The following is a 20,283-nucleotide window of genomic DNA, read 5'->3' as shown; positions in this document are numbered from 1 at the left end:
GAACAGTAGCGAGAGCTAGGGTGGTGGAGGACAGAGAGCACTCCACAGTTCCAACTGGCCGTCACGGGCGGTAAGAAGGAACTGAGGAGCGGACGGGCCGGCTGGGGTATATAACAGGCGCCATAGCGGCGCCACTCCAGGGGGCGCCAGCCGGCCCGCCGGAGTTGCTAGGGTAAAAAAGTTCCGAAGAGCACACGCGGCGCGCACACCTCACTGGAATGCATAGGAGCAATCACTTGAAGAAGAACAGAATGTTGGGAATCATTAAGAAAGGGATAGGTAAGAAGACAGAAAATTTCATATTGCCTCTCAATAAATCCAAGGTACGTCCACATCTTGAAAACTGAGTGCATCTCAAAAAAGATACACTGGAATTGGAAAAGGTAGAGGAAAGGGCAACAAAAATGATTAGGGGTATTGAACAGCTTCCATATGAGGGCAGATTAAAAAGACTGGGACATTTCAGCTTGGAAAAAAGATGACCAAGGGGGGGATATGATAGAGGTCTATAAAATCATGACTGGTGTGGAGTAAGTAAATAAGGAAGTGTTATTTATTCCTTCTCATAACACAAGAACTAGGGATCACCAAATGAAATTAATAGGCAGCAGGTTTAAAACAAACAAAAGGAAGTATTTCTTCACACAACTCACTGTCAACCTGAGGAACTCTTTGCAGGAGGATGTTGTGAAGGCCAAGACTATAATAGTGTTCAAAAGAGAACTAGATAAATTCATGGAGGATAGGTGCATCAATGGCTATTAGCCAGGATGGGCAGGAATGGCATCTCTAGCCTCTGTTTGCCGGAAGCTGAGAATGGGTGACAGGATGGATCACTTGATTACCTCTGAAGCACCTGGCATTGGCCACTGTTGGAAGACAGGATACTGGGCTAGGTGGACCTTTGGTCTGACCCAGCATGGCTGATCTTATGTTCTTAATAGTGTGAACCTTTCTGAGAGAGACTTTGGGAAATTAAAAAAAAGCTTCATTATAACACATAGTTCAAGAAGAAAGGGCTCATGTAGCAAATCAGAAAAACTGCACTACCAAGAGATTGTTATTTATAATTGCTGGAAAAGTATTTGCTTTTAAAAATATAACCACAAATGTAAAACTGTTTTAATAAATAAACCTATCCTAAAAATTGTAAGACGCAGACCATCCTTGAAAGGCATTAATTACGTCCTTTAACCTGTTTTATGAACTTGTCCCTTGTGCGTTTTTATTATGACTGCTCTTCAATAAGAGGGTTACAATATCCATATATGATAATGTTTTAAGTAGGTAGGAAATCTTGCTGTAAAACTGAACTCTTCAATTTCACAAATCATGCATTAAAAGCATGGCTAAGGCAGCTGTCATGCAGCGTGACTGTGACTGCCTCTGGTGTATTTCACAGTAATATGTGTAGCCAGTTCTATTTTTAGGATGGCCTCAAGAAAAAACTTGGGTCAGACTTAAAAGCAGTGCCAGAAATAGAAACAAGATTTAAGAATGTACAGCAACATCTGCAAAACAAACTGTCATGTAGAACAGAACATAAATGTTGTACAGCATACAAGAAAATTCTAAAGTCTCTGGGGCAGTCCCTCACGGATTTAATGTACTCCAGTGCACTTATGTTCTCCTGGCCACAGTATTTACCCTGGAGTATTAATATCCAGAAATACTGGTTTTTAAATTCCTACAAAATTTCATAATTTCCCTTTTTAGGGATAATGACACCATAGGCAGAATTCCTTACTGACATATTTAGTAGCCAGCAGCTGGGAAAATGTTTCTTTGCTTACTTGTTCCAAATCATTCTGTTAGCATGCAGATTAAAGTTCTATCAATTAAAATACATTTTGTAAAGTACCAAAAGTCAGTACACATTGACTCTTTCTAAAGTCAGTCACAGGCAATATGTTTCAAATAAACGCTGAAAAGTCATCAAGGAAAGTATGCTCCTAGATAGTTTCTCATGACACTACCTCTCTTGTTTTTCCAGAAATTATTTTTATACTAAAATTTAACTTCTATACCTCATTGAGCCTCTCGATACATATACTCTATGTATTAACTATGTATAAATTACACAGTAGAGCACTCAATAACTCAGGAAATTATGAACTTATGATTGTATATACAACCTCTCCTCTCCTCCTTGTACCTATGCATCATAGTTCAGTCCATAATTAGGTGATCACATTTTTTCTACACTTTCTTTAGCATATACTGCACAAGTGCATCTAACTTATATTATCTGTTGTGTAATTATGCTATTTTCATTGTCATAATGGCCCAGTATATCTATATTGACTTACACTTTTTATATGGTTATATTCTCTTATCTATCACCATCGTAGAAGTACTATACATTTATTTTATGGACAACAATAAACCTTTTTTTAAGGTGAAATTTACGGGTTGAGGCAAACTAGTTGAAAGTTAGATTGCATATATATGCCACAAAATGTTCACTATTATTCAGTGTAGCTCTGTTGGCTCCAATGGAGGTAAGCTGATTAACACCAGCTGAGGATCTGGCACTATATTTTTATTTTGAGTCTTAAGATGTTGTAAAAGAAGAGTTTGCAGTATACTCTGTGTAAGTTGCGACAAAGAGTCCTGTGGCACCTTACAGACTAACAGACGTATTGCAGCATAAGCTTTCGTGGGTGAATACCCACTTCTTCAGACCCACTTTACAGATCCAGACTAACACGGCTACCCCTCTGATACTTGACACTCTGTGTAAGTTATACACTAAAAGACCATCAGGCACACACAGAATAGTACACAATATTACAAGTTGCTATGCTTGTGTATCTAGGCTGGTGGAAACAAAGTGTATGATATTATATTGTATTATTTGAGAAGCAAGCAGACACCTTACAAAGTGTGTTTGCATTGCTTATAAATTAAGAAGTCAATCCTGAGCCCAAGAATTCTCAAACACACTTAAAATTCAGTCTTTGCAGCAAAGAGTGGCTGTTGCTGCTTGTTCTTCCTAAGTAGCAGATGTCAAAATTGGTTATCCAGCCAAAGATACAATCCAGCCCACCAATGCTCGGATTTGCAGCATGTACCAACCCTGCCCGCACAGAAAGGGTGAAAGCCACCACTGAAAGAGACTCCAAGCAGTCTCTCCTGGCAAGTCTCTCTTGCTATAGTGAATTCCACAATTCTGGAAGAAACATTTTCCTTCATATCTACCATCTTTATGCAAGCAGGCAAAGAAATTTACCCCCAACAAGATAACATCCACTCCCAAAGGAGCAACATAACTTACTAGATCATGTAGAAACTCAAACTGCCTTGGCAAACACAGAAAAGAAAAGGCAATGATTAGTCAGGATAACAACAACGTACATTCAGCAATAACATACAATAGAACATTCAATAGAAAAGGATGATGGCTCACCCTGAGCCCTGCCTACAGTGCGTGGGTGGGGTCAGAGGGAAAACCTTGTGATATCAGAAAACTTGAATTGCCCTTTGGCTCCTTCCCCAGGAGAGATTAAAGGAGGCTGCTCCTTCCGCCCCAGTCAAAATATCCTTAGAGCCAGAGAAAGTGAAGCCCAACACACAGAGAGGCTATGATTGGTTGAGTGTGCCAAGGAGCCCCTGACAATCATCTAGGAAAACCTCCAGCAAACCCAGCCCACTGGGCCATCACCCCACTGCCTTCTGAGTCTATGAAAAGAATAAAGGAGGGGCATGGAGTCTGAGCTGAATAGCCAGGCATTGGGAGGCAAGGAAGGGTGGCTGAGCTTAATCAAGCAGTCATGCCCAATGGTTTAGTGTAAAACTAAGGTTTCAGAGTAGCAACCGTGTTAGTCTGTATCCGCAAAAAGAACAGGAGTACTTGTGGCACTTTAGAGACTAACAAATTTATTTGAGCATAAGCTTTCGTGGGCCACAGCCCACTTCATCGGACGCATGCAGTGGAAAATACAGTAGGAAGATACTATATATATATATATTCACTCACACAGAACATGAAACAATGAGTGTTACCATACACACTCTAATGAGAGTGATCAGTTAAGGTGAGCTATTACCAGCAGGAGAGAAAAAAAACTTTTTGTAGTGATAATCAAAATGGTTCATTTGCAGCAGTTGACAACAAGTTGTGAGGAACGGTGGGGGGGAATAAACATGGAGAAATAGTTTTACTTTGTGTAATGACCCATCCACTCCCAGTCTTTATTCAAGCCTAATTTAATGGTGTCCATTTTGTAAAAGTGAATGGGTCATTACACAAAGTAAAACTACAGTCAAACCCCGCCATAACGCGCCCCGCCATAATGCGAAATCGCATATAACGCGATCGCAAGTTGGCTCCCCTTTAAGGTATAGTATAATACAGTATGGTACTGTACCAATGAAGCGGGAGAGAAGCCTAGGCCCCGGAGTTCTCTGTCCCCGGCAGGCGGGGAGCCACGGCTCCTCTTGAAGCGGGAGAGAAGCCACGGCCCCATGCCTGCCGAGGACAGAGAGCACCGGTGCCTGCAGCCCCGGAGTTCTCTGTCCCCGGCAGGCAGGGGGCTGCAGCTCCTCTCCCTTGCTGGGCACTAGGCACCAGGGGCACTAGGCGCTGCACCTCAATGCACCGCTTTGGGGACCACTGAAAACCTGACTGATTTGAAACCCCGCTATACTGCGACCCTGCATTTAGCGCGATGGAATTTTTTGGACCCCAAAGGTCACGTTATAGCGGGGTTTCACTGTATTTTCCTGTTTTCCCTGTTGCTGTCGGAAGCACAGATGAAAATACCGATGGCACCACAGAGTCCGAAGAGGCTGTTTTTCTTGCTATTGGCGGCTCTGATGATAGTAGTAGTCATTTTTGGTACCGTTCTTTTACTGCCAATATACAGAACTGAGAGAAAAACTTAGACTGCTTTACTGTACCTGAAGTAGTCAGAGCCTCAAGAGCACTCCTTTCAGAGACTGAAGTCTCCAGGGACTGGATCTTCTTTGAGGAGGAACTCTCAGTCCTGCTCCTCTTATCTCCTTCCTTAGTCTTTGAGTGGAAAGTTCAGAACTGATGGAGCGGTTATAGGTAACCTAACTCACAGAGAGTTTCAAAGACCGGGGTCTCAATGCTGCCTGCACGTGGAAGCTCTTGGTGACCATGATCGTAAAGTAGACAGGGCACTAACAGAACTGGAGGATTCCTGTACAGGGGGGTTCTCTGTACCTGGGCCTGAAGCCGGTCTTAAGGTTTGCTCCATCATTAATAGCCTGTACTTAATTTTCCTGTTTTTATGGGTTCTTCCCTTAAGAGAAGTGTAAATCTTCCAATTGTAGGGGATACGCAAGTTTCCCAAGCAATGCCTGACCCGGCAGGAGAGGCACATTTTAAAACCCAGGGAACCCGGCATCCCAGACACAAGAAAAAAAAGTTGACCCTGAATAGGGGAAAAAACATTTTTTTTTTTAATTTTTAGGAGGAAAAAAGAAAATGGGAACAACAATTCCAACAACTATAAATTGCTAAGTATCCTATAAACTAACTAAAGAACTAACACTATATACTATATTCTAATGATAAAAAGAAAAACAGCTACACACTAAATTCTTCGCTGGACGAAGGCGGTTGAATAGGAACTATGGGTATCTAACGTGCACAGCCCTATATAGTCTTGACATGGAACATGAAGAGGATGTGTAGGGCACACGCACGGGCCGAACATGCACTGCTACTAAAAATCTCTGACCAAAGGCAAAGGGCACATGCACATCTGAAGTGGAGCAACTACAGGGACACTACTTGAAAAAGAACAGTGGCTGTTTTTAAATGAGAGATTGCATAGCTTTGTAGGCAGATTAGCCATTTCATACTTAAGCTCCTTCAGAACTCTTAGATGTAAACCACTGTTATGGATTTCATGTTTTTTAAATGATCAGTTTGCTCCACCACTCTTCTTCTGACACCTCAATATCTGCTTTCTGATATTTCTAATCCAACTATTTATTTCAAAAACTGGTCAACATTTTTTTGCAACTTCCTTGTGATTTTGGGGAGCCTATTTAAAGGAGGAAGTATAACTTTTCCTCACTCTCCTCCTAAATACTGGTGGCTGAACAATTTTTGCTCAAACAAACCCTGAGCAAAAAAAAAGCCTTGACAATTTCAGCCTGCAAGCTGAAAGTTTCAGAAATGTATGAGTACCTGAAAAACACAGCTTATGTTACCTTCAGTGCAGTTATTGCTGTACATCCGGCTATTAACACACACATATTAATCATTTATGGGCCTAGTAATGTCACTGACTTTTTAAGCAGAATTGTTAGCTTCAATAGGGAATTCTGTTTAAAGATCAATGCTACAAGATGGCTCTGTTTTGCAGTCAACATCAGTAGGAATTACTGCTTTAATTATACGATATTGTGAAGTAAATAGAGGGGACCATATAAGAATACGTTAATTTATTAATAGAATACTGCTACAGAAAGTTCAACTCATGGTTTCTGTATGCTATTCATCCACAAGATGCTCATCCACTGGACAGACTTATGGCTGTATTTACAGATACTAAATTATAATTATTTAAAATCCAATATGTGGAAAGTCTTTTTTGGGAAATCTGATTTTACAATATATACTGCGTCCAAGAAAATTACATTAAAAGAACGTTAAGGTTGCAAAGTCATCCACATACAAATTAGGAAATACCAAAATGAGGGTGCATATGCATATAATGCAGTCGTTAATTACATGGATGGTACTCACTGAATAAGTAGCCATTCAATATTTATTTTTGTCCTCACCATTCAGTGTGTCCTTCCCCCTCCCCCCACGCATTATTTACTACACACCATGCAAAGCCTACATCCTGAACACAGAATTATTCTTGTCTAGGGACTTTTCTATGGTGTTTTCATTTCAGGATTTAGTGCTTTACAAACATTAATGAATTTATCTTCAAACCCTGTCTGAGGTAAGGTGATATATTATTGTCCTTATTTTAGACATGGGGAACTAATGCAAAGAAATTCAGACCAACATTTTCAAAAGTGTCATCTAATTTTGGGTGCTTAACTTCAGAAGCTTAGGGCCCAATTATTCAGAGTACTTACATTTTATAACACTTTATATGTTCAGTGCACAGCTCCCATTAACCTCCGTTGCAGTTGAGTGCTCAGCACTTCTGCGAATCAAACCTCCCAGTGTCTCAAGTTGGGCACCCAGAAAATGAAGAACTCAGTGACCTCCATGAAAATTTTGGTTTACTTGATTTGCCTAGCATCACGCAGGAACCCCTTACTGAAATTTGCACCCAGAGGCCCCTCCATTGTGACAGAGGGGCCACCAGGCCAAACCTGCATGGCACTACAACAACGTGGGTTGCAACACCACTAACTGGAATTTGGCCTGGTGGCCCCTCTGTCAAAATGGAGGGTCTGCTGGGCCAAACCCAGGACAAGAGCTGCTGCTGTGGGATGAGCACAGTGCAGGCTCGCTTTCTAGCCTCTCCATTAACCTCCCCTGAGTGGTGATGTTTTTGTAAGGACTGGGGGCCTCAGTTTCAGATTTTGCCCCATGTCCTAAAGAACCTTTGTGTGTCCCTGACCCAGTAGCCCTTGCTGTCAGGAGGAGCGATTGCAGCAGAAGTCCTGCACAGCCTCTACAGCCATGGGTTAGAGCATGTCCAGTCAGTGTGTAGGAGTTGCATGGGGATGGAACACGTTCACTACAAATAGAATCTTCAGTGAATTTAGCGAGGGGAAGGAATGGGCTCAGTACTGAGCATGTGTGAACTGAGATTTTTCAGAGGCTTATAAATTGGCCAAATTTGACTACATTATCCCAGAGAGGTGCCTGAACTAAATACCTGTAAGAATTTTTTTTAACTTGGGCAAACAACTTGTTTTTCCCTAGCCTGGTTCTTGAAAATTGCTGAATTATAGCTGAAATTTACACACACACAAAAATCAGTCTTAGGCAAACACCTGGCTTGGAAAATTTCAGTGCAAACAGTTTAAGTATAGCAAAATTATAAGAAACTTAAAACAGAGTATTTTGGAAAGAGGCACAGGAAGTTTGGACAGGTTTTCATAGTGGGGAGAGGGTGTTAACTGCAGGACCAGTCAAGGTTAGAGAAGGCTATTGGGGCCAGAAAAGGCTCCATGGTTTTGAAGAGAAGCCATGAGCTGCAGGCAAAGATACTGGACACCACACAGGGCTCTGCCCAAATCCAACAAGTTTCCCGAGTGGTGAGGAACCTGAGGCAGGGAAATGCATAGAGGTGTATTTATTATTTTGTATAGATCTGTCTATCTATCATGGTACTTAAGTAACGAGTAGTGCTGTTTTAAAATTGTGTGTTTGTCTGGGTGTCTGGTGGCTTTCAGCATGGTGTTCCCCTGAAAAGGTAAACCAGAAGGCTCAACACCTTCGGTGGGACTCTGGGGAACAAGCAACAGCCGCTGGGGAGCCTTGGGGGAGACTGTGCTAGTTTCAGGGCCTATTAGAATACTGTGTCCAGTTCTGCTGTCCATACATGAAGAAGGATGTGGAAATAAAAACATAAGAACGGCCATGGTGGGTCAGACCGTAGGTGCATCTATCCTAGTATCCTGTCTTCCGACAGAAATACTGAAGAGAGTTGAAGTGATGACCACAAAAATGACAGAGGAGCTGAAAAAACAGCCTTATGAGGTGAGGCTTTAGGACTCAATCTATTCATCTTATCAAGGAAGAAGACTGAGAGATGACTTGATCATTGTATAAAGGTACTTACATATTGAAGAGATCTCATAGTATGGGGCTTTTCAATCATGCTGACAAAGGCCTACCAAGTTCCAGTTGTTGGAAACTGAAGTTAGATAAATTCAACCACCAAATAAAATGCAATTTCCTAGAAGTAAGGGTGATAAAATATTGGAACAGCTTACTGGGGAGGTGGGGGACTCACCATCACTTGGAAGTCTTTACAATGAGATGAGATCTCTTTCTAAAAGACATGCCTTAATCCTGTTTCTAGGAGAAATTTTGTGGCCCGTATGTTGGGGAGGAGGGTCAGATTGGATAGTGGTGGTGGTCCTGGGAGGTTTTTCAACCCCCTTTTCATTCCTTCCCTCCATGGACCATGGAGAAAACAGGAAGTTCTATATGTCCTCGACATGCTCATAACACTTGCATCTCTGCATTAAGACAATGGCTATAATCAAATCTCACGCTTCAGGGATTCAGCCAGTCATCTGTGTGGGTCAGGATGGAATTTTTTTTCCTGATGCACCATATGCCAAAAGTATTTGAGGGTGTTGTTTTCCCTGAAGCACCAGAGCTTAGCCACAGCTGGAGACAGGATACCAGACAGGGTGGACTAGCGCTCTGAGATAGTACAGAGAATCCTCTTTCTTAGGTATCTGGCTGGTATGTCTTGCTCACATGTTTAGCAAATCTCGTAACTTAACCATATGTGCTCATATGAGGCTTTTTTTAAACTACTAACAAAATCATCCAAAGCATAGGAGCTGGTTGTGATGGGGGACTTCAACTACCCAGACATCTGTTGGGAAAATAAAACAGCAGGGCATAGATTATCCAACAAGTTCTTGGAATGTATTGGAGGCCATTTTTTATTTCAGAAGGTGGAGAATGCTACTGGAGAGTGGGCTGTTCTAGATTTGATTTTGACAAATAGGGAAGAACTGGTTGAGAATTTGAAAGTGGAAGGCAACTTGGGTAAAAGTGATCATGGAATGGTAGAGTTCACGATTCTAAGGAATGGTAGGAGGGAGAACACCACAATAAAGACAATGGATTTCAAGAAGGCAGACTTTAGCAAACTCAGGGAGTTGGTAGTCAAAGTCCTATGGGAAGCAAGTCTAAGGGGAAAAACAATTGAAGACAGCTGGCAGTTTTTCAAAGAGACATTATTAAGGGCACAAGAGCAAACTGTCCCACTGCATAGGAAAGATAGGAAGTATGGCAAGATACCACCCTGCCTTAACCAGGAGATCTTCAGTGATCTAAAACTCAAAAAAGAGTCCTACAAAAAGTGGAAATTCGGTCAGATTACAAAGGATGAATATAAACAAATAACACAAGTATGTAGGGACAAAATTAGAATGGCCAAGGCACAAAACAAGATTAAACTAGCTAGGGACATTTAGGGTAACAAGAAAACATTCTACAAATAAATTAGAAGCAAGAGGAAGACCAAGAACAGAGTAGGCCCATTACTCAATCAGAGGGGAAAGACAATAACAGAAAATGTGGAAATGGCAGATGTGCTTAATGACTTCTTTGTTTCGGTTTTCACCAGGAAGGTTGATGGTGATTGGATGTCTAACATAGTGAATGCCAGTGAAAATGAGGTAGGATCAGAGTCTAAAATAGGGAAAGAATAAGTCAAAAATTACTTGGATAAGTTAGATGTCTGCAAATCACGAGGGCCTGATGAAATGCATCATAGAATACCCAAGGTGCTGACTGAGATATCTGAGCCATTAGCAATTGTCTTTGAAAAGTCATTCCAGAAGACTGGAAAAGGGCAAATATAGTGCCCATCTATAAAAGGGAAATAAGGACAAGCCGGGGAATTACAGACCAGTCAGCTTAACTTCTGTACCTGGAAAGGTAATAGTGCAAATAATTAAGAAATCAATTTGCAAGATAATGAGGTGATAAGTAACAGTCAGCATGGATATGTCAAGAACAAATCGTGTCAAACCAACCTGAGAGCTTTCTTTGACAGAGTAACAAGCCTTGTGGATGGGAGGAAGCAGTAGATGTGGTATATCTTGACTTTAGTAAGGCTTTTGATACTGTCTCGCATGACCTTCTCATAAACAAACTAGGGAAATACAACCTAGATGGAGCTACTATAAGGTGGGTGCATAACAGGTTGGAAAACCGTTCCCAGAGAGTAGTTATCAGTACTTCATAGTCATGCTGGAAGGGCATAACGAGTGGGGTCCCGCAGGGATCGGTTCTGGGTCCGGTTCTGTTCAATATCTTCATCAATGATTTAGATAATGGCATAGAGAGTACACTTATAAAGTTTGTGGATGATACCAATCTAGGAGGGGTTGCAAGTGTTTTGTAAGATAGGATTAAAATTCAAAATTATCTGGACGAACTGGAGAAATGGTCTGAAGTAAACAGGATGAAATTCAATAAGCACAAATGCAAAGTACTCCACTTAGGAAGGAACAATCACAGTTGGACACATACAAAATGGAAAATGACTGCCTAGGAAGAAGTACTGCGGAAAGGGATCTGAGGGTCATAGTGGATCACAAGCTAACTATGAGTCACCAGTGTAACACTGTTGCAAAAAAAGCAAATATCATTCTGGGATGTATTAGCAGGAGGAGTATTGTAAGCAAGACATGAGAAGTAATTCTTCCGCTTTACTCTGCACTGATTAGGCCTCAGCTGGAGTACTGTGTCCAGTTCTGAGCACCACATTTCAGGAAAGATGTGGACAGATTGGAGAAAGTCCAGAGAAGAGCAACAAAAATGATTAAAGGTCAAGAAAACATGACCTAATAAGGACGATTGAAAAAAACTGGGTTTGTTTAGTCTGGAGAAGAGAAGACTGAGAGGGGACATGATAACAGTTTTCAAGTACATAAAAGGTTGTTACAAGGAGGAGGGAGAAAAATCGTTCTTCTTAACCTCTGAGGATAGGTCAAGAAGCAATGGGCTTAAACTGCAGCAAGGGCAGTTTAGGTTGGACATTAGGAAAAAGTTCCTAACTGTCAGAGTGGTTAAGCACTGGAATAAATTGCCTAGAAAGGTTGTGGAATCTCCATCATTGCGGATTTTTAAGAGCAGGTTGGACAAACAGCTGTCAGGGATGGTCTACTTAGTCCTGCCTTGAGTGCAGCGGACTGGACTAGATGACCTCTCGAGGTCCCTTCCAGTTCTATGATTCTATCCCAAAAATGAGAGACACTATCCAATAATTCAGGCCTCAAATTTAGATTACAGAAAATAAATACATACCCATACACAGTGATGAGCTGCCAAAATCTTAACAACCGATTCCCTATAAAACGTTCTGATTTAAAGGGGGGGGGAAGCAGGGGAGGGGCCGGGGCGGAAGAGACATACTCGTGGGGCTGGGGGCCCCTGCAGGTCCTGGGGCAAATTGCCCCATTGCCCCCCTGCGGCCCTGGAGCTCGCAGTCCCCTGCCCTTACCGTGCCAGCAGCTCAAAGCAGCAGGATGACTCAAGAGCTCAGCTGACCTGCCCAGCTGCTGGCCACGCTGCAGCTCTGGCGGGGTTGGAGGGGGAGGACATCCTCATGGGGCCAGGGGCCCGGGACAAATTGCTCCACTTGCCCCTCCCACAGCCCCGGAGCTCGCAGCCCCCTCCCACCCCCCTTATTGCTGGCAGCCCAGAGCTCAGCTGAGCTGCCCAGCTGCTGGACATGCTGCGGCTCTGCGGGCTGGGGGAAGCGGGGGAGAGCCCGGGGGAGACATCCTCGTGGGGCAGGGGGCCCCTGCAGGGTCCAGGGCAAATTGCCCCACTTGCTCTCAGTGCAGCCCTGGAGCTCGCAGCTTGGCGGCCGCTCAAAGCAGCAGGAGGAAGCTGGAGCTCAGCTGAGCTGCCCAGCTGCCGGCGGCTGGCCACGCTGCGGCTCTGCGGGGGGAGGGGCCGGGGGCAAGGGGAGGACATCCTCATGGGGCCGGGGCAAATTGCCCCACTTGCCCCCCGGGCGGCCCTGGAGCTCGCAGTCCCCCGCCACCCACCTTTGCCGGCTGCTCAAAGCAGCAGGAAGATCCTGGAGCTCAGCTGAGCTCCCCAGCTGCCGGCGACTGGCCACAGCGTGGCTCTGCGGGGGAGGGGCCAGGGGGGACATCCTCATGGGGCAGGAGGCCCCAGCAGGGCCCAGGAGAAATTGCTCCACTTGCTCCCCGGGCGGCCCTGGAGCTCGCAGCCCCCACTTCCCTGGCGGCCGCTCAAAGCAGCAGGACAAGCTGGAGCTCAGTTGAGCTGCCCAGCTGCCGGCCACGCTGCGGCTCTGCGGGGGGAGGGGTCAGGGGGACATCCTCGTGGGGCCGAGGCCCCTGCAGGGCCCGGGGCAAATTGCCCCACTTGCCCCCGGGGCGGCCCTGGAGCTCGCAGCCCCCCCTTACCTTGACAGCCGCTCAAAGCAGCAGGAGGAAGCTGGAGCTCAGCTGAGCTGCCCAGCTGGCAGCAGCTGACCACGCTGTGGCTCTGCCGTGGGGAGCAGAGAATCCTGGGAGCTCAGGTGGGGGACAGGACGGTCCCGCAGGCCACATCCGGCCCACAGACCAGAGTTGTTCTCCTACCTGCCTGGCTCTTTAACAGCCGGTTCTCCACTAGCGTCTAATTTTAGCAACTGGTTCTAGCGAACCGGTGCGAACCGGCTGCAGCTCACCACTGCCCATACAGATTTACCAAATCTAATAGAATTAAAATGTTGTAATTTGTTGTTACTGAAATGAGAGCATTTGTGTTAGTGCATGAGAACTGGAAACTGACTAAACGAAAGTGAAATGGACTAGTGCATTTTCACTGTTAAAATTGGGTGAAACGCAGAAGTAAAAGTACTGCACACATGGTGTAAAGTAAAATCAGATGTTTAGGAATTTTAAATGATGTAAAGCAGTATTTCTCAGTTGGTGGGTCACAAGACATTGAGAGTTATTACAAGCTAAAGCAAAGAAATCTCACTTCCCTGCTCCCTGCACACCCTTACCCTTCAAGGTCAAATCTGCTCTATCAACCTCTCAATACACATACACAGTTAAATTATATAGGTTTATTGTTACCAATACATTTGTACTTTGACTTTTACAGTAAATGTGTAAAAGTGTTGTGAAAATGTTTTACTTCAAATAAGGGATTGCCAACCTGAGAAGATTGAGAAACACTACTCTCAGGTATTAACAGTAATGAACGTAAGTAATTTATCCTAAAAGTACTGTAACATCAGGAGTATCTGAAGGAATGAGGTAAGACCATATTATCTAAAAATCCAAACAACTACCACAGTCCTACCACAGCAGTGCCTGCCTCGCCTAGCACCAGTAACAGGCCCACCACAAGAAGCATTTCCATTCTCATTCCCCCAGCTTCTCTCTGAAGGGGGATGGCCATTACAATTTTAATCAGCCTCCTTCTAAAAAATATTCTCAGTTTCTTCTTTAAAATACTGAAGGATAAGTTAAGACACATTGCTTGCGTGAGAGTAAGGGTTTGTAGGACTGGGCTCCAATATTCCAGACACATTATACATTCACTAGCCAAAGGAAAGAAGTTTCTTACTGTAGTTCAGTGGCACAAGTTCTGGGCTCTTTGGTGTTTTGAGTTTAAATGACACATCTCCAATAGTAACAGTATCCCCTAAAAAAAAAAAAGAAGAAATATTAAAATATACTGTACACTTGGTTTTGGTTTAAGAAACATTTCCATAGACAGTACTTTCATTGTTTTTATAGCAAGGGCCCTCTGTATTTCACAGCTATGGAATTCACTCTTTGCCGCAGAGCTGTGCTCCAGAATCTGAGCTTTCATCTTTTAAAAATTAATCTTCTAGCCCTCATGACTGCAGAACCTTGAAAATGTGACATGAGCATAACTTAATGGAGTGGTGATTTTCCGGTGTATGTAGACAGCCAGAAACAATACCTCTGAACTGTGCAAACTGACCCATTCATCTCAATCAGTGCCCCATCAACTCAATGGTTGCACACCTGCAGAATCTGGTGTCTTCCTAAGATGTCGCAAAACACTAAGTCCTATCAGCTCTTGTGAAGTTTTAGAATTGGTAGCTTAGTTTACGGTTATATTCTTCTGAGAGATTGGGGTGGCAAATATATGGCCTGCAAGTCAGAGCTAGCACCCAGAACCCTCTCATGAATCCCCAGCTCAGCCCATGTGCTTCAAAAGGATCCTGGTCACAGCTCCTCGTTTTCAGCAGCTCACAAGAGGCCACAGGGTACAAAAAATGTGTTAGCTCATTATTTTAACATGTATACAAAATGTCTGACATGGATTGTATATATTCAGGGTTTTCAAGTATCCCTTATCTATGATTATTTTAGAGGGTCTTTCTCCTCCTTTTTTGACTAGTTGATTTCTCCCACCAACCTTTTTCTAGTTCAAACAGTTCTTTTAGGAGGTGTTTTTTTTAAACATTTTAAAAAGTTCACTACTTCAGATGTTTTGTGCCTATTTGATACAGACACATCCTTCCTTATTTTAAGCACCATTAGGGACCAGAGTATGCAGTGGAATTAGGGGACATAAAAATATCACAGCATGGAGGAATGAGAGCAGACTCCACAGAGCCACTTCTCTCGTTCTTGCACAGGTGGGTGGGAAGGGAAGTGGGTGACGCCTTCACTACACCTCTTATAGCCCCACAAATTCACCAGCCAGCACAGCTGAGCTAGCATAGAGGGAAAAGTATTTGGGCCAGGTATAGAGCTGGCACAAATTATTTCCTCCTTGGAGCAAGAGAGGAATTAGGGACCATTTTGTGACACCCGAGGTTCTCCTTGGGCAACACCTAATTGTACTGCCATTTACCCAGGGTCTGTGGCAAACCCATAAGCTAGTCCTTATTAATGGACTTTCTCTCAGGCCTTACAAGTTTACCCTGATAAATTCTAAAACCCTAATTGTTCCCCTTGACTCTCTCAACTAGCATTAGCTCATTCTCCAGCTTTGCTGTCTTTATCTTTTCCCAGCACCGCTTAATTGGCTGTATTCTTGTTAAGATGCACTTGTCAATTTTCCATTTCCAGTACAGATTTGTATTTTATTTTCAACTTCCAGTCCTTGGCCAATCCCTCAAAAAAACACATTAGCTACTTCCCCTTACACTCTTCGTTTCTGGATCAATACTAATGTAATGTGTCTGAATTATGATATTTTATAGCATTCTTTCATGCTACTGTATTTTAATACCATATTCCTCTTGCTGTTTCCTGAATCCTGGCTCCTAAGAAATGCTTGAACAAATCTAACATTCATTATTTAATACCCTTTGACGGTCTACAAGAAGCACTATATTGACAAACAACGTATGCAGTGTTTCCTACAGTAACTCCACTTACATCAACATAATAGGTCAGTCTTTCCCTGTGGCTAGTTGATGGTCACTGTACTCATTTAAGCTCAGGATCCCTTTAAAACTTACTCTCTCCGTAGGCTGCTATAAAAAAAAATGTAGTAAGCCAGCACTTCAGGGCTGAAAACGACAACCAAAGCTCCCCTCCCACTCCCCTTATGTGTCTGCAGCTCTAACTTCTCTTGCTCACTGGGGTGATAATGAAGAGCTGAGCAGGCTGGATCCAAGTAGGTGGAAGACATCTGAAATTTCAGCAAGTGTCCCGAGGGGTCCACTGCTTGCCTGAAGCTCCACAACCCCCTTCTTCAGGTCATCTTCTTAAATGCTAAAATTCCTCTTAAAACAGATTTGTCTGATTGTCTGCCTCAGGAATTTTGTGTCAATTTCTTTTCTCGCCTTCCCCCAGCCAAGGAGCGACAAAACAAGTGTATATGACTAATTAGCTTCTAGCTTAAATTATTTACATTCAAGTTGCAAACATAATGTCTCTCTCCCCTATACACATGATTCGTTCAAAATACAGAAGGAATGAGACATGGGCTGAAAGGACAAGATGTGTGATACCAGACAAAAAGCAGGCAAGTAAAAAAAAAAAAAAGAAGAAAACCCAAACCAAAACAATTCCCCTTCTATTTTTGATGTTTTTTGTATATAAAAATAAGACACTATAAGCTTTAGGATCACAATAGAAACTACTTTTATTTGACCATCTTCTCACCAACAAAAGTTGGTCCAATAAAAGACATTACTTCAGCCACCTTGTCTCTCTAATGTCCTGGAACTGACACAGATACAACTACACTGCATAAATAGAAACTAGAAAAGTTTTTTGGGCTACCTATTTCATTCGCTAAGCAAAGCAAGGCCTTACACTCAACTCGATGGCATTTCTCTGTTTGGCTGTCTTTCTGTGACATGATATATTCTGAAAACCACATCCTGTCATGGACTGTTCTAGGTATCAAAGAGCAGAACCTATTGATTTTGATAAAATCAGAAAACCCTGAAATTCCATTACAATCAGGCCCATACAGTGCCCATTTGGTGAAAATGGGAAAACAGGAAGATGGAAGAGCTCCTGGCATCTGGTTAGCAAACACATCAGATTTAACCAGCTCTGTAAAAAGAACCAGTCAATGATATCCATTAACACTGTCCAGGTTACATCCTCCTCCCCATCTCAGCTCTGCTCATGATCGCAATGGAATTTAAAATGATGATACCCTGAATGACTTATTGCCCAGACAGAAAGAAAATAAATAATTTTACAAAGTACAAATTGTGGGGAAATGTAGGAATGCAAGGAGCTCCTGGTGTCTGCAGTGAGCTCAGCCTACAGAAACACCACAGTGTGCAACTCTAGTCTAGGTTCTTCTATCATGCTTATCTCTATGGTACATATACAAAGGGACCTCACCTGTCTTTCTAACATCATCAAGTATATTATTAGGGTTCCATCTACCGACACACTATTTTTAAAAAAATTACAAACCTATATTATGAGCATTCCAAACTTTCCCTCTCCTTATACTACCCCCATCAAAACGGAGTTAAAATACTACAATGGCACACTTGTCTCACTGTAGTGCTTCAGTGTAGACACTACCTAGGCCAATGGGAGGGATTCTCCCATCGTTATAGGTCATCCGCCTCCCCAAGAGGCAGTAGCTATTTTGACGGAAGAACTGTGCCATCGACCTAGCATTATCCTCACTGGGGATTAGATCGATATAGCTACATCTCTCGGGTCTGCATTTTTCACATGCCTAAGAGACATACCTATACCAATGTAAATTCCTAGTGTAGACCAGACCCTAGAATGAGCACAGATGAAGTCCTGAAAACCACAGCTGAACAGACAGCTTTAGGGGGGAAAAGTGCTAGTTTAAAACTGAACCTTAACACAATAGCTAAATAGCACTTTCCTGAAGCTGTGCAGTTTTTAACTTTCACTCAGACACCGCAAAAGTGTTGGAAAGTGAGCCTCTAAATAAAGATATTTGCTTATCTTGAGATAATTTAGCTAATAAAAATGTGACAACCCATGGAAACTAACACCCTCTATTTTTCTAGAACTGCAATTTAGACTGGATAACACATTTAATACACCCCTATTTCTACAAGAAGTGACAAAATCCATGTCTACACTATGGTTGCTACTGCAGCCATAGTATAACCCCATAGTGCAGACACAGACTACAGTTTCAGAAGGGGGTTTTCCATTGCTGTAGGAACTCCACCTCCCGAAGTGACAGTAAATAGCATTCTTCTGTCAACCTAACTGCGTCTAGATGGCGGTTTGGGGTTAGCATAGCTGGGTACTCTGGAGTTTAGATTTTTCACACCCCGGAGTGCTGTACATATGTTGACCTAAGTGTTAAGTGTAGACGAGGCTGATCATAGGTTCTTCAAATGATCAGAAGTGGTCAAGAATTAGGTCTATCAGTCAGAATATCAAGCCCATGCCTAACCCCACAGGATAACAGAATTTCATGCAGACAGCTGTCCACCCACATGGATCACAATCGCAGGATTGGAGACCTAGATTTACATCTCATTTAAAAGCTCATATATTACTTTGATATTTTTTCCACCCTATCAAATTATTTTTCCTACAAGTGTTGCATAAAGAGCTATTGTTATATCTATTTTTAAAAATTGTGAGATACAAAGGCCTGATCTATACTTAAATTTTAGATTCACATAGCTACATTGCTCAGGGGTGTGGAAAATCCACAAATCTGACTGACATCCATCCCAACCTATGCGAACAGAGAATGCTTCTGTTGACCTTGCTATCATCATTCAGAGAGGTGGCATTCCTAAACAGACAGAAAACCCCCTTACGTTGCAATAGGCTGCGTCTACACCAGGGGTCGGCAACCTCTGGCACGCGGCTCACCAGGGTAAGTACCCTAGCAGGCTGGACCAGTTAGTTTACCTGCCACATTGGCAGGTTCGGCCAATCGTGGCTCCCACTGGCTGTCCCAGGCCAATGGGGGCAGCGGGAAGCTGCGGCCAGCACATCCCTCAGCCCGCGCGGCCTCCCGCATCCCCCATTGGCCTGGGACAGTCAAGCATGGCCAGTGGGAGCCGCAATCGGCCAAACATGCTGACGCAGCAGGTAAACAAACTGGCCCAGCCTGCCAGGGTGCTTACCCTGGCGAGCCATGTGCCAGAGGTTGCCAACCCCTGGTCTATACTGTGGGGTTATGTTGGTATACTCTCATACACAACTGTGGTATGGGTCATATATAAAGACAGATAAATAGATTATATCAGGGGTTCTCAAACTGGGGGTTGTGACCCATCGGTGGTCACAAGGTTATTACGTGGGGAGTCATGAGCTGTTAGCCTCCACCCCCAAACCTCACTTTGCCTCCAGCATTTATAATAGTACTAAATACAAAAAAAGTGTTTTTAATTTATAAGGGGGGGTTGCATACGTAGGTTTGCTGTGTGAAAGGGGTGACCAATACAAAAGTTTGAGAAACACTGGATTATATCTTAATCACAATTTTTAAAAAAAGTAGCAGAAAATAGTTTTTCCTACATTTTTCTATTAGCTACTTTTTATGGTGAAATAACACATCATGAAAAACAAAAGAAATAAAATTAATTTAAAATGGCCATTTTAAAACAAAGAATCCCCTCTATAATTTTAGACTTCTATCTGTAAGGATGTATACATACATGTATATAACCTTACTCACTGTGAACAGTCCCACTGAGGTCAGTAATATTATGCATATAAATAATTCCAAGCACATATGCCAGCCTTTGCAGGATCGTGACACTCGGAGGTTTGAAATGCATTTTTATTGGGTGGTTGAGGATTCTCTCTTTTGGACTCTTTAGATCTGCAATTATATGATTACCATACTGAAAAAGTGATCTCAAAATACCTATAATTCAGTCTTATATAAAATATTCATCTTCTCTCTTCAACTAATAGCACAAACACATTTAAACTGTGGTGTTATGCACTGCTAACACTAATTTCTGTGTGATTATACCACATCTGTTTGAGAAAAGTTCAACAGCTAAATTACATCTGTATATATATTTTTAGATCCTCATTTCATGATAAAGAGAAGGAAAGGAAAATAAATGCTTCCAACTGATATCATTTACAAAATACCTTTACAAAAGGACATGTAGCAGAGAGAATGGCAACTCATCCTTAGAGATCCAATTTAAGCTTGAAAAGGGTAATGGTTTTGTT

The 20,283-nt window shown here is 42.8% G+C and overlaps 1 protein-coding gene across 1 annotated transcript in view; it reads right to left on the bottom strand.

The window, feature by feature from the left end:
• VWA8 (von Willebrand factor A domain containing 8) overlaps window positions 1-20,283 on the bottom strand; it is a 277,696-nt gene that overhangs the window by 241,993 nt on the left and 15,420 nt on the right. Inside the window, exon 2 of the mRNA XM_039506868.1 lies at window positions 14,249-14,326. Within this exon, the coding sequence (XP_039362802.1) occupies window positions 14,249-14,326 (78 nt within the window). The remainder of the gene's footprint in view (window positions 1-14,248; window positions 14,327-20,283) is intronic.

Source organism: Mauremys reevesii, linkage group 1 (genome assembly GCF_016161935.1).
Source record: "Mauremys reevesii isolate NIE-2019 linkage group 1, ASM1616193v1, whole genome shotgun sequence".
NCBI lineage: Eukaryota > Metazoa > Chordata > Testudines > Geoemydidae > Mauremys > Mauremys reevesii.
The sequence above is the reverse complement of the archived record's forward strand: the minus strand, read 5'-3'. Positions and strand labels throughout refer to the sequence as shown.